Raw genomic sequence first — 15,529 nt, 5'->3', positions numbered from 1 at the left:
GCCCTCGCTGCCAGTCCCTGACAGGCTCCCAGCAGCCTGGTGTTACACCACAGAATCGAAGATTAGCTCTTATAATCCAATTTGTAATTAAGTCAACGGACTTACAGTTCAGTCTGAAGGGGTGGACTCTTCCCAGGGGCACTGCAAGGATACTGCTTCCTGCAGATCCTCACTTCACCCCTCCTTGTCTTGAATATCAGAAGAAGGCAGAGGTCAAGGGGAGAGAATGCTGACTGATGCACCTGAAAAATTGCTTGATTCTCTCTACCCTTCAAAGACATGGTGGCTCAGGTGGCACAGCACTTTTCAGATGGCTCTCACTGGGCACAGATGGGAAACTGTTGTATAAGAAAGCACTGATTCACAAGGGAGGCCTGATGAAGCAAATCTCTCAGTTTTGGAATGTGTTAAAAATATGACAATTTGAAGTATACAGGATTTTTTTTTTTTTTTTTAAATAAAAAAGGCCTTTGGATGCACAAACACCTTCCTTTGCAAGTCTGGTCCTGTGCTGCAGAAACAAGGCAGAAGAAAGATTTAAACATAAGATATAAACTATGCAGAGGTTACAAGCAGCACATAATATTGACATAATTTGCAAAGCCGCTTAGGCAGCCATTGAACCTCAGGGTCTCAGCTAAACTGCTATTGTTTGAATCTGTGGAGTAGCTAATTACCAGCCTACCAAAAGGAGAAGGCTATTTCTGCAGAGCCTGGAGGAAGACTTGAGTTCATTTGGGAACTCACCTTAAGCTGCGTGCAAGCCTTTTCCCCCCCCTTTTTTTTTTTAAATTTTGGTAATGGGGTGTTGCAGGTTTGCATTGTCACAAAGCAAAGACAAGTGCATTAGTACAAGCAGAGGCAATGTCCTTTTGCCCTCTCCTTCCAGAGAGGTCTCTGCATTACCTGAGGACCTGTCCCAAGGCTACCAGCTTGCCAGGTGATTTGATTGACCAACATTCCCATCAGGGAAGCTGAGTTGACACTTCAGCAAGGAGAACTGCCCTGTGACCTACTTGGAAGATTCTGGAATGCTATCTCACAAAAGCTGCTGCTTCTGCTCACTGCTGCATTTGCCCCTTCCTAGCAAACGATGCAAATTAAACAATTAATAACTTCTCCATTATATGCACCAAATTACCCTGCCACAGGAAAACACAGCTTTCTGTGTTAATGGCTTTGCATTAGTAAGACTCTTGTAAGCAATGATGGATCTATATTTTCTGCAATAACCAACCCACAGCTTCAGCCGAGACTCTGCTGTGTGCTGTGTTCCTTACCTCAGCACACCCTTCAAAGCTGATTTCCTTCAGCTTTAGATTAAGGCAAACCATGCTTGATGCAGCAGATTATATGTTTCCCCTATTGGCCTGGCAGCACTTAGAAGTGTGACTTTTGGTTTACACAGCTTAAGCCTCAGGGTTTACTTGCAGGTTAAATATCAGAATACTGAAACAGCAAGATGTAACAGGAGGATAAGAGCAGAAAAAGAAACAGCTGGGAGTCCTCCTTGAGATTTCAAGTGAATAAGTAATCATAAGCATATATCAAGTGCATGGCCAAGAGCACTGTTAAATGGATCTGTTACTGCATCCAGTTGTTCAATTATCCCTTTTAAAGCACTTGCAGAGCAGCACCTTAAGACACGGGTTAGCTGTGAAGGGAATCATCCACAGCTAGCTGATGCAAAACATAATCTGTATTTCTCCCCTGTTTTTGAAGGTAGTTTATATTTCCTTCTCTGCTTCCCCTCCCTCCCCTTCAAAGGTAAAATTCTAATACCTGTCAGTACCCTCTCTGAAACCTTCTGCACCCTGATATCCACACTATTTCTTTCACTTATATGGCAAATTGTAAAGGTACATCTCAAACATCATCCTCTCTGCTGCATTTTCAAGGTATGATACATAAATTTTTAGTGTTTTCTATGAAGCAGCTCAAGTAACAACCTCTGAGGTAGCCATGCCCTTCTCCACACTTCTGACTCGCAATCAGACCTGTGCTGCGGTCTTTTTTTAAATCTGAGCCATCAACACTAACTGTTTTCTGAGCTGCAAGTGATAGTAAGCTTTTTGGGACAGTGAAATGGAGTCTTGACAGTGATGAACACCAAAGGACATAAAACTGAGTCGGAGGGCAAAAAGATGACAGAGCAGCTTCACTTCTTGGGAAAAGCAGTCTACCAGAACTGGTGTTAGAGGCTGCTGAGCTCAGAACTGGCAACTGTAGCTCAGCAGAAGTTCTTGAATCACAGCTCACAGCTCACAGCTCACAGCTCTGAAACCTCCATGTCAGTGAGCAGCAGCAGACCAAAAAAAAAAAAACAACAAACAAACAAACAAAAAAAAAAACAAACCCAAACAAAAAAAACCCCCAACAAAAACATATCTATCTATCTATCTATCTATCTATCTATCTATCTATCTATCTATCTATCCATCTATCTATTATCTATTTATCCATCTAGATATATCTCAGTGAAATGCTGGCCATCATCAGGTACTGAGAATGAGACCAGTGCTGTAATTTTGAAGTTATTTAAATAAAACTTTGAGTGACCACACCTGGAATACTGCATGAAGTTCTGTCTGACTCCCACACCTCAGGGAAGGAGTAAAGGGAGAGAGGAAGGACAACTAATATCAGCACAAGGACAGATCCATCAGCACATAAGTAGACAGTAAAAAGACTGAGACTCTTCAGGTTTCTGTGAGGGAAACAGAAAGCAGTATTCAGGCTGGTGTAGTTACCCTAAAAAGCATCTCTCAATGACACTCTTGAGGGCAAGATACTGGGCCAGGGAGCCCATTGCTCTGATGCAATAAGACAGCTCTCAAGCTTTTATCATGCTCCACTTACTGAATAAATGATAAATGATTGATGACTACTAGCTGGAAGTAAACATATCCAAGAATATGGGCTACTAGAGAAGTTCAAATAGAAAAACTAGTTTGTACTAACTTTTCTGGAGTAGTGCTTAGACAGTGAAATTAATTCTTAAGACACACTTTTTTATTAAAAAAAATTAAAAAAAAAATTAAAAATCACCAGTTCTCTTAGTGGGCATTAATTAATTTCATCTTCCATTACCCTAAATCAAGATGAATAGAGATTTTATACCTGCTCTTTGGTATAAAATCTGTTAATCCATCTGTTAATAGATCACAGATCAGTTTCTTATATCACCCACTAGAAAATTAATGAAAACACATTAACAGTTGTGGGAAAATTCTTTTAAGGAGATTGTCTCCTGGGGCCTTCATCAGCTGACTTTGTTATTCTTTCTAATTATTCTTTATTTTGGTAAATTCAGTTAACCGAGCTTTTTTTGTTGTTTCATCAAAGCCCTGTATTCCTGTCCAGGTTGAGAGGACACAGCCTCATGCTGTGCCAAGAGAGGTTCAGGTGGAAATCAGGAACATTTTCTTCACTGAAAAGGTAGCCAGGCATTGGAAGGGGCTGCCCAAGGACATGGTGGAGTCATCAATCTTGTAAATATTCAAAACCCAACAGTATGTGGCACTCTGTGCTCTGGTTTAGATGACAAGGTGGTGACCAGTCAAAACTTGGACTTGGTGATCTTAGAGGTCTTTTCCAACCTAAATGATTCACACTGAACTGTCTAAAAAAGCTTGTTTCTCACTCATCCCCATGTAAATCCAGTTAAATACCACAGGATTTCTGAAAGAAGTGGAAACAACGTTGGGAAGTGGAAAAGAAAAAAGAAATAAGGTATATGAAAAAAATCAGTTCTTACTAAGGCAGCAGCAGAGGTGAGTGTTACAGAAAGCAGCAGCTTCGCTCCTGGAAAATACACTCCTGCAGAACTCAATAATGGACTCTCATTAAATCAGACTCTTAAAAAAACCCACAAAGAAACAGCAGTAACTATCGGTACGATTCAGGATGGCTGAGTAATGATACGTGGAACTCCAATTTCTTAGGAGGGCATTATAGCAAAGTTTACTGAAAGACAGATTCTTTTATACAGTGTTTCGGTACAATGAATAGGATTGGTCCTTTAGGGTACCACCTTTTTGTAAACATCTCTACCAGTAAACAAGTTGGAAAAACACCAGCTGAGGAGGACTGTATCTACAAGGATTGTTTTCGGTTCCTCCTTAGGATTTCCCAGGCCAGATTGGGAGAGTTCTGTTCTTGGCTTTCCCACAGGCTTCAAGCCACTGCCTGGAACCTAAGAATCCATCTGATTTGGAGCCTAAGAATCCAAACTGATCACTGTCAGTTCCCACACAGTAACAGCACCTCTGAACACAAACCCAACCAGTTCTGTGTGCAGCTCCCAGGTTTGCTGCAGGATGAAGGGAAGCCAGCACTGGAAGAGGCAATGCAGTTCCTACTTACTCTACTAAATCGAAGAGCTTCTGGGGCTCGGCTGGGGGAGGGTAGATGATCTCCTCAATGCATTTCCGGATGCAGTTTGCATAGGCAGTGGAGATGTGGATGAAGGCCTCGAGGTTCCGCATCTGCCGGGCCAGCTCGAGGAGCCGCTGTGTGCCCATCACATTCAGCTGCAGGGCATGTCTAAGGAACACAGGGGAAACAAGCAAAAAGTATTTCACTGGGAAGAATGTATAAAGGCTGAGCCTTATCCAAACCTCATCATGGAAAGGGAAGTCAGGGAAGAACAGGGGACATGGTGGAGCAGAAAAGTGTCAGTGAAATGCAAGTGTGAAACCAGTTTTGAAAGCAACACTGTTGGATTCGCTGTTCTGGGCACTGAATGTCTCTCAAATATTTTTACTCAATTTGAAGGGTCACAAGTAAGACTTCACAAACATCTCTAAATGTGACATGTTGGCCACCCCTCCCTGGAACATGTATTTCTAACCCCTGAGGCACTGTGGCTCCTACAGTACACATTGTTCTCTGGAGGGACCACTGCTAAACCAGATGAACACACAGTTTCAGAAAGCAGGAAAGGGTCCTTGGGCCCAGGAAAAAACAGATTCATAGTGTCATAGAATGGCCTGGCTTGGAAGGGACCTTAAAGATCATCCAGTCCCACTCCCTGCCATGGGGAGGGACACCTTCCACCAGACCAAGTTGCTCAGAGCGCCATCCAACCTGGCCCTGAACACTTCCAGGGATGGGGCATCCACAGCTGCTCTGGGAAACCTGTGTCAGGCCCTCAGGACCCTTACAGTAAGGAATTTCGACCTAATATCTCATCTAAACCCACTCTCATTCAGTTTGAAACTACTCATAACCAAAGAAGACACAATTAGAGATAACAGCTTAAGTTCCCAACGAATGGAGATGAGAACTGATAAGCTTAAGAGAAAGAATGTCCTGGTTAGCAAGGCTGACCTTCAAGCACTCAGCATAGCTAGATGTTGTCCTAGAGACAATCTGCAACAGATCTCAGCCAGCAGACTCTGTTGCATGCTTTGTACTGGAATAGAGACACTTTCCTGCACAAAAGGGAGAAAGCTCAGGAATATGCAATCTGCTCATCCCAGGAGCAGAAGCTTTCAAAGACACGTACAATGTTAGGAATTATGCCATCAAGCATAGTGTACACTAAAAAACCTTAATTATGATGAAGAGAAAATGTAAAAAGTCCAAAGGAATGAAAACATCAGCTAAAGAGTACAATCAATATTTGGATGACTGTATCTAAAGCTAGAGATACTTTTCTTTTTACATAATGCTATTAAAGAAAACCACTTTCTGTAGATTTCTATTTTCTCCTGCTCATCTAGCAGGACGAATATTTCTACTCGAGCTACCCTTCAGACAAAACTTACTTTTCCATGCACATTTCTGTTTGACTGCATCCCTTCTGAGAAGTGGTGAACAGAACTGTGGTCATAATATGGGCCTAGCACAGATTTCTGCTGAGTTGCTCAGAGTTCCTTTAGCCTTCAAAGGGAATATCATCTAACCCTGGCAGTTCGTTATTTCTCTTCTCATTCTTTATTTTTTTTTCTATTTCGATTAGAACAGCATCTATTAATATTTCAATATAACACAATTTCCGAGATTTCTGCCCTCAAGAGTTCCACCTGGAGAATTCCCTAAATGTACTGCATGTTGAGGCCAGTAATTCATTTAATGTCTCCAGTATCTTCACAGCAATGCTTTTGCCCCTTCCATATCTACTGGCTTTACATATTCTGTTGTAATCTTGGAGCTTCTGCCATATTGAAAAAATAATTTTATTTGTGTCATCATCAAGTTGCTGCTCGAAATTCTTGAGCAGCAATATTGTGCTTTCACATTTAACTTGCTAAAACTTTTACTCATCTGATATATTTTATTATTCAGTCAGGAATAAATTGAGTTGAAGAACTTCTCATATTTTGCCTTCTAATCATAATTTTCCTTGTTCTGTTAAAGAGATTTTGACAGATCACATACAATCTTTAAATAGTACCTACACTGCATGCAAGCTGATGACCTTTGAAGCTTTTAATGTCTTTCTAGCTATCCTCCCTATTAAAAATGTGGTTTCCCTTTGATGTTTCATGCTACTGAGACTTATTTTTAAAGTGGGTTCATTTGTTCATTGATTTAAGAATATTTGTAGCTACTTAATACTGACTCAAGTTCACATCAAGAGCTGCTTTCTTTCTGGTGTTTCTCTAATTAGTTGTTCTAAAAAGCAAGTATTTATGGTGGACATAGTGGATACCTCTTTAGCCTATGAGCAAATAAAGATTGATATTATAAATTGTGTTTTCTACTATCACAGCTCTAGTGTTTTTCAAAGGAACTATGAGGATCTGGCAATGAAGATCATCTACCTCAGTATGTTGAAATGGATAATCTCCACAGAAGCATTTACACATCTAATCTTGTTTAAGTGGCTTATTTCTGCTGGTTTTTCTTAATGGAAAAGCCTGCCTGGACAGGCACTTCCAAGGGAACTCCTTCAGAAACCAAGCACTTTTTGTAAACAGTTAATTACAGTGAGAGCTGGGTATTTTAGAGGTTGTGATGGGCTGTTTTCTCAAACCACAGCTCATTTCCCTCTCCAGATACTCAAAGAAAGGCCATCAATAACACCAGCTTTAGAGACAGACACAACAGTTTCACTTCAAGCTGTCTCCAGCTCTGCCAAAACATCTCCCTGATGGCCTAAACCACACATTTCCCCACCCCAATTTTAGGTCATAGTTAACTCCCTTACAGTATTACAACCCAATCCTGCAGTTCTTCCTTCTGTTCCCATGGGACTGTGCCAAGACAGCTCTCTTTTGACATGCACACACATGCACACACATGGCGTTTTCAGAGCACATCCTCTGCATGTTCAGAGGGGAACCAAGGGGAGCACGAACATGGAAGTGGGGAATTAGCACTGCAGCCGTACCAGGGATGCTCTGGGCAGTGCCATGGTGCACCCTGGATCACACTCAGCAAACACAGAAAAGCAGGACATACTTGAGGGGTTCATCAAAGCGAACTGTGGCTGCACAGTGGAAGACAACATTGACCCGGGTCAGAAGCTCCTCCTCGTCTTCAGCACTGATGGCCAGCTTGGGCTGAGTGAGTTCAGCATTAATAGGCTTAATCTTCTCGTGGAAATTAGGGCAATCTTCTCGGACCCTGTCAAAGACCTTGAAGCACAAACAGAGAGAGATCAGGTACATAATTAGGCTGCTGAGATCGCTTTGATTAGCAGCCAGTCTGATTACATCAATCAATGCAACCGGCACAAAAGAGAATTCCTGTCTGGGGGACACAGGTGAGATGATAAAATAGTCCATTCACTTGCTCCCTCCCAAGGGAAACAGAACAAAAATACAGGGGGTAATGCATTGCTCTGAAGAGATTAATGAATCTTCTCTGCCACCACTCATTTCCTCAGACAGCCAGCAAAATTCCTCTGCGTCCACATCTCCTGCAACCACTTGCCGCTTCACCTCGAGGGCTGCCCGTAGGACCAAAACAGGAGCTAAAAAGGAGGAGAGCAGAGTATGGAGTGGGAAAGCCTGTGCAGCTTTAGACTCAGGCTAGACTACAAAGGACTTGCAGAGAGGGGAAATAGGCACAGTCTTGCCCCTCCTCCTCCTCCTCCTCTACTGTCACTCTTAGTTCATGTCAGAGGAGTCCAGTGGGGACCTGCTTTTGGGATGGAAGGATGTGTCATCTCAATAATCCCTGCTGCTGAAGCTGCTGAGTGCCACCAGCAGCTCTGCAAGACTGAACATGTGTGCAGCTGGTTGGCCGCTCAAGCCATCTTCCATCCCTTTCTTCCCTACAAGTATGATCCACAGCTCTTTCCAAGACACATTTCTGCATTATTATATTTGAGCCACTTCAACTGAATTAATAGAAACTGTTAAGTACAAAAAGATCCTTTTTTTTTTGGGGGGGGGGGGGGGGGGGACGACGGGGTGGAGCAAAGCAACATCACGAGAGGTAGAAAGAATCAATGAATAGACTGTGGGATCTAAAGAGGTATAATCTAGATTCCAAAGGATAATCACACCTCCAAGGTAACAAGTCTACTGACAGGAACACCTAATACAGAGAGAGATTACTCAGGGATACACAGGATGAATCACACCACCTTTGGACACCTTTAAGAGCTGTCTACATAAGCAGTGCCAGGAAAGGCAGGGAACAACTGAACCTGCCTTGGGGCAGGAGGATGGACCAGCTGACTTTTCAGTAGCTCTGTGGTTTTGGGGTGTTTCCCCTCCTCTGTAGCCTACACACCAATAACACTGGGTTTGGAAATATCTGTACTATCATGGCCTCTTGTTTTCTTCTGTCTTTGATGTGCCCAGTGCTTGTGAACAAGCAGAAATTGCGTGACATAAATTAAACACACTAAAAGACACTTGAAAGATTAAATCGATCTTAATAGAAGTATTTTTTTGTTTATTTGACTAAGGGATTATCATCTTTCCACTTATCTGACAAGCAAATCTAGATAAACCTTGAGGTTCTTAGGGATAAAGAGGTCATTATGCACCACACTCTGTACTTATTTTAAATTGCCACACAGCTGCACATCCTTCATAAACATGAAACTTTAGTCTGAGTTAGGACAAGACAAAGCCATTTCACTGTTCTCAGCTGCACCTGAGTGTACACACCTTTCATCAGTGTCGCTAGGCCAGAAAAGAGATCTCTAGAGAGAGTTATTCATGGGCAAAGGTGCTGGTTGTAGGAGCCAAATTTCCAGGCACCAACAGCCTTAATGTCTACAAAAAGCTTGTTTTCTAACAAGATGCTACACTGGTTCTCCAAATATGCATCATCTCCTGAGAGATGACAGAAAAACCTGATAGGACACAAAATGGAAAGATTTCTCGCTACACGTGAGACCAAATCTATCTTGTGTGACTCTCAGGAATATTATTTTGCATTTGTTTGTTCTGTTGCAAAGGGGGTGCAAAATGCCACGAAATGAGAGTTATTCGCTACTTGTTTAGCATAAATAATGCAAAGACAGAGAAAGAATGAATCAGCCCTTTCTCCATTTCGGTCACGGCATATAAAGTAAGAGTAGTATTTCTGCAGTGCCAGCCTCGGACAGCTAAATCCTTCCTACATCTCCTCCTGACATTCCCACTGCAGATAATATCCCCTTCGGTTTCTGTGCCTGCTGCTACCACGTGCCACTCAGCTGCTGCAGCTTTTCATGCCCTCCAATGATTCACTGCATTCCTCTGAAGGATGAAGGCAATTTCCAAATGCAAGTGCACAAGTCAGCACACTGCTTTGGAAACCTTCTGCACCACAGGAACATTCAGTACATTGTCACCATTAAATCAGATAACGGGAGCAGCTGTTTAATCAAAGTCTGCTGCTTCTTTTATGGAAGCTGAAGGGTTCAGACTTGTCAGTGCTTTACAGGGAAATGAGGTGAGATTTAAAGGCAAAAGAAATGCAGCTTATTTTATACTGCTTCCTGCAGTTCAAGGAGTACTTAACATAAAGATGATGCTTAGTCTGAAGGTAAACTGTAATTGCATCTCTAAATTCTGATGAACTCACCAAGAGCACAAATAATAAATCCCCAGTAACTGTGTGAGACCTAAGGATTGTCCTGTCTTGTCTTTTTAGAAGCCATCTGCCAATATAAAACACAGTCAGTGGACTGGCCTGATGTACTGTTGAAAAGACTGGCCAGGTCAGCAGCACTTCTGAAGGGACACAGGAATTGCCACGAAATTACAGTGAAGGGAAAGGAAAGGCCTTTGACTTCGAGTTGTCCAATATTAATGAAACTGAGTGAAATCAGCAATAATGTTACCCTGATTTCAGTGTCTTTTTGAGCATCCTAATGCTGCTATTCTCACTTTTAACCTCAAAATAGGATGTAAGTTCAGCATGGACTATGCTGCCTCTCAACAGAGGGGAGATTTTCTTATTTCTCATTTTATAATCAGGCAATTCCCATTCATAATATTAATGAAATCTCTGTGTTTTCACTACAAATTGTCAAAAACGTGAAAACAGGACATCTGGAATTTCTCCCAACATTTTAGTTGAGTGTGTCTGATGGACACTTTCCTTTTGGCTGCTCTGCTAAGCTCTGATCTCCCTTTCCAAAGGACATCTGCAGCTCTTGGTGTTCCCTGCTCTTGCCTTAAAGCATGTAATAATTCAGAGAGCCTTCTGCCTACCAATCCTTCAATCAGAAATTTTTCCATGCCACAAAGATACAAAAATCTCAAAGAAAGGGCAAATTGCACATCTGAGGAACAGCACAGCTGAAAAATAAAGGAACCGTTGAACTGTGCAAAATGCCAATGGCTTCGCATCCTCCTCAAGGATGCATTTTCAGTGAAGCAAATACAAACTAATGGAAAGTAGAGTACCTAAGCCATGGTCCACTTTAAAAAAGGAACGTGCACAAATCTGGTATTGTAAAAGCCTTTCAAAGGTCTGGGCAGTCCTTTCTTTTTTGGACATCACACCTGGATCACCCTCTACTCCATCAGGCACTGGTGACGGACCTCAAAAGCATCAAGTTTTTAAGTGTGGCCAAGACAGGCAACCTTTTTTCCTCAGGTGTGTTTAATAGGTGCCAGGAAATCAGGCTTCTCTAGAAGGATGGGTAACCTACATTACAACATGAACATTTCAAGGCATTACTGTATAACAATCTTTAAAATGGAGAAAATCCAGAGAATTTCCACAAAATGGAACTCATATATGATGAACCAATGAGAACATTAGGCTCGAGAGAGCACAATTAAAGAAAAAAACCCAAAAAACCCCCCAAGAAACCAAAACACAACAAACAAAAAAACCCACCAAAACAAACAAAACAAAGGGAAAAAAGAAAAGAAAAAAGAAGACAAGAAAAGACAAGAAAAGACATGAAAAGACAAGAAAAGACAAGAAAAGACAAGAAAAGACAGAAAGACAGAAAGACAGAAAGAAAGACAGAAAGACAGAAAGACAGAAAGAAAGAAAGAAAGAAAGAAAGAAAGAAAGAAAGAAAGAAAGAAAGAAAGAAAGCTTCCACTTCTCAGATAAAGAAATGGAAGTGATTGTTTAACATGATTCAGGAGAATATAGGAAAGAATTTCTCCTTGTGAAGGAAATATATAGTTTATTTTAAGAGAGACCAAGGGGTAAAATACCAGGGTGAGAATTTCTTCAAAGAAAAAGCTGTTCACTGGCTGTGTGGAACAATTTTAAACGCAGGGTGTTTGAAATCCCTCTTCTGAAAAGAGCATTGGTGTACAAATGCAGGGGAACAGCCTATATATATAAATACACAGAATAACACTCTGCAGGGTGTGCATCTATCCCTCAGTGATTTCAATGACAGCATCATAAATATATAAGTGATCATCACAAATCTAAACTACTGAAGGTACCAAAGTCATGAAAACAATTCTTAAAAAAACACCTGATGTCTGCAGTTTAGTCTTGCTGAAAGGGTTTATCACTTGTGTTTGCTTTTGATAAAATCCTCCAATACATCTATGGAAGGAAGGTACACAACTATTTTTGAATTGCCATTGTAACAAATTTGAGATATAACTCGGCAGCTTCAAAGTAATTAGCCAGCAATTAATCTTTAGCCTGGTAGATTTCCAGCAATAAACACCAGGATTATTCTGTCAAGAAATGTGTGAAAATGCAGATCAGGAAGCTTTAATTGGGATAGAGCCTCTTTTTTTCCCCCTTTTTGCACTCTCTGCCTCATTTCCTCTTCAGAAAATTGCTTTTAAATACAGTTCTTCTCAAGGCAAATAAAGCATAACTCATCTCATCAGCTGGAAAGCAGGCAGCAGAGCGTTCCTCATTACAGAAAAACAAACGGCTTATGCTTCAATCCAGAGCTATTACTTTCCCCTGAGTAGAGGTAATGTAGTGGAAATACAGGACCCACCACCAACATCTAGTAAACAAAACAGTTGATTATTTAAAGATGAAGGCTACAGAAACAAAGAGAGGGACAGAAAGTTTCAATAAAGGTCAGCTAAGACTAATATGCACATCCAGCTATTTGGGATGTGGTTTTGAATAGCCAGTTTCCTTGAAAATTGGCTGCTGACCAAGCCTGCTGTTTTCTAGCAAGAATACTGAAGTACACAGCAGTGAATATGGAACACTTTCTGAGTCAGATGCTGTAGACAGGAGCATGAGGGATTTGAGAGACATGGAAAAGCTTTCCATGTTCTCTAGTGCCATCTTATAGGCGGGTGGACAAGTCAGGGATAGAACAAGGAGTTTCCTGATGTTTATCAGAGATGTTCCTGGTGCTCCTGGGTGGTACTTTGAGATCAGCATCAGTGTCTGATGGGGAAGAATGTAAGTGCAGGGCAGGAGAATGGCAACACTTGAAGCTTTTCCTACAGGAACCACTGAAAATGTTTCTTCCCACACATTTCCTTGGACTGTTTTCCATCCCATCCTTCTCCTTAACTATGCCCCAATGAGGCCACGGGTCAACAGGAGTCAACTGCCAAGGAATGCCAGCAGTCACAACCGGAGTCAGATCCCTGTGCCCTTCCTCAGTTCCTGCCTTGCTGAATTGATTACCACTGGCTTTGAGAATCACTGTATGGACTTGCAAGTATGAGTAAGTATAAAGTTACCCAGACACGGGATCTTTATCTGCTTGCCCATACCTATCGCCTTTAATCCCAGATTTTCAAAGTTTCACTGGCAGATTTGCCTGGACTCCAGGGAACTTCAGGAGTGTTCACTGAGTTCCTGAGGATCACTACCTAGGACTAAGGGCTGTGTCAAACACAGCTTCCTACTTTTAGGAGATGTTGTTAGAAATTACCAAGAAGGACATGGAAAGATATTTAAAGAAATTACCAAAAAATTACTTTCTCATTTGAGAGCATATTGGCTGTCACACAGACGCAGAGGAAGGCAGCACTAAACACAATGCTGGGATTCAATTCCAGATTTTGCTTCAAGGACAAAACATCTGAGCCATTCAGCTCCTAGGAGTACATCTGGGCAAGTCGAGAGATGCAGTCCTCTGAACTTGGGCCCCTTCAAAGAGCTCTTCCAAAGGAATGGCAGCCTAGGGTGGGTGTTCTGCACTTCCTCCCCCTGTCCTCCTGAGGCAGAAAGCAGAGAACGTCACCGTGAAGAGGATCAGGAGTAACGTGGCCACCAAAGTGCACCTTAATTAAAAGGGTAAAGGGAGGTAAAAATCCTTAGATGTCACACACGGCAGAAGCTGAATGAATCAAGACAAATGCATCAAATATTTAAAACTACTCAAAGACAGAGATTCTTCAAACATTGCAGTGAGAGGGCACTCAAGCGTAGAGAGCTGAACATCTGGGAAATTAATACAGTAGAATAATAATTCGCACTCCTAGAATGAACTGAGCTAGAAGGTTACCAGAAAAAAGAACAAGTCATTGGTCACAAGTAAGGCGTTAGCCTGGAACCAGGGCTTTTCCCAACAGATAGCCTACCTGCGGCCATGATGTCTTGAAAGGTAAGAAAGCTTTCTGGCATGAATGTGAGCCATTTCGGGCCAGCTGGTCTCAGTGACTGAAATTCATGCCAAGAATATTGAATTTATGGATGTGTCAAACAGTACAATCAGTTGAAGATGGAAGTTTTGCAGGAGGTTCCTGGAACGCATTGATGAGAACTTCCTTCTCCAAGTGACAAGTCAGTGAGGAGAGGTGCTGTGTTGGACCTTCTCAGCAACCTCCTGCTCTCATCAAGAGGTTCAGATGAGATATTCTTGGAAATTCCTCCCTGTGAGGGTGGTGAGGCCCTGGCACAGGTTTTCCAGAGCAGCAATGGCTGCCCCATCCCTGGGATGGCCAGGTGGGACAGAGCTTGGAGCAAGCTGGTATAGTGGAAGGTGTCCCTGCCTATGGCAAGGAGTGGAATTGGATGATTTTTACGGCCCCTTCCAACCTAAACCATTCAGTGATTTTGTGATTCACCTAGGACAATTTCTCATTTCAGCATTTTTCTTTTTTCTTCACATCTGACACAAATATTCTGGCCTTCTTATGTCATCCCACATATATTTTTGTTATCTTCATCATGACAATGTAATTTTTTGAGTGGTGCTTAAAAGAAAGGCCCTAAGTTGGGGTACCCCAGCCTATTGAATACCTGCCTTGTTTCCTTCCTATCTCACTTAACTAGGACCATATTCCCACAGTCAGGCTACAGGCAGCACACAGTGAGAAAACAAACAGGAAAATCCCTGAGAGATTATCAGAAGCTAATGCAATTTAGAAGACTGATAGGAAGAGCAGAGATAGTACTAGAAGTGAGGGCCCTTGTGAACAAGACACCAACCCAGTGAAGCAGAAAACAGTTGATATTCTAAGAAAACATCTAAGAAAGGATGCCTTAATCATTGTAAACCGATTTTCCGTAGTGTCACTATTCCAAGTAAGCAAGGAAGTAAGAGAGTTACAAGTAATCCTTGATTTCCATCCAAGGAGCCTTCAGCTTAGGGAAATTAAAACTTCTTTAAGAAGATAGAACCATCTGTCCAAATAGAGACAGCTACTTACAGCACAGTCTTGCTGCAAGTACCCCTGCTACTGGAGAAAAACTGTAACCAACGCCTCTGATTATGGCCAGTTCTCAGAAGAATCCATAGAGACCTTTTGGATATGGTTGCAGAAGCCCCTCTGGAATCACAGCTCAAACCTTCTCTCCGAATCCAACATCTTTGTACGTTATTCAAAATAAGGTCCCCTTTTTAACAATGCTTGGCTCAATTAGTTCTGCCCATAATGAACATTCTTAAAATTCACCAATTCCTGGCCACAGGTAAAAACAAAACAAAACAAAAAAGTTATTAAAAAAATCAATTTCACTGAACTTTGTCAAATTTTCTGGATGTAAGGAAAAGGCAGAGTTGTCCCAGGAAGTCTGTAGCAACCTTCTGGCAGGCAGACTTCCTTTTTCCAGTCGCTTGGGTCTCATCAAGCAGGAGGTGTTGTCTTGTTTCACAACAAAGGTACCTGTTGTCAGGAGGGCCATTTCCCGTCAGCGTGCGATAGTAACACGTCTGTCAGGAGCAGATGTCGCTCACTTCTCCGAACAAAGATCAGAACGTTGCCACAGATGGCTCAGC

The 15,529-nt window shown here is 41.9% G+C and overlaps 1 protein-coding gene across 6 annotated transcripts in view; it reads right to left on the bottom strand.

Moving 5' to 3' along the window:
* FAR2 (fatty acyl-CoA reductase 2) overlaps nt 1-15,529 on the bottom strand; it is a 122,347-nt gene that overhangs the window by 21,834 nt on the left and 84,984 nt on the right. For all 6 annotated transcript variants that reach the window (XM_066183636.1, XM_066183642.1, XM_066183639.1 and 3 more), the window contains exons 3-4: nt 7,411-7,586; nt 4,366-4,545 (exon numbers count right to left, since the gene is read on the bottom strand). In XM_066183636.1, the coding sequence (XP_066039733.1) occupies nt 4,366-4,545; nt 7,411-7,586 (356 nt within the window). The remainder of the gene's footprint in view (nt 1-4,365; nt 4,546-7,410; nt 7,587-15,529) is intronic.

The sequence above is a fragment of the Chamaea fasciata genome, unplaced genomic scaffold (genome assembly GCF_029207755.1).
Source record: "Chamaea fasciata isolate MVZ Bird 193981 ecotype frontalis unplaced genomic scaffold, bChaFas1.0.hap1 SCAF_5, whole genome shotgun sequence".
Taxonomy (NCBI): domain Eukaryota; kingdom Metazoa; phylum Chordata; class Aves; order Passeriformes; family Sylviidae; genus Chamaea; species Chamaea fasciata.
The sequence above is the reverse complement of the archived record's forward strand: the minus strand, read 5'-3'. Positions and strand labels throughout refer to the sequence as shown.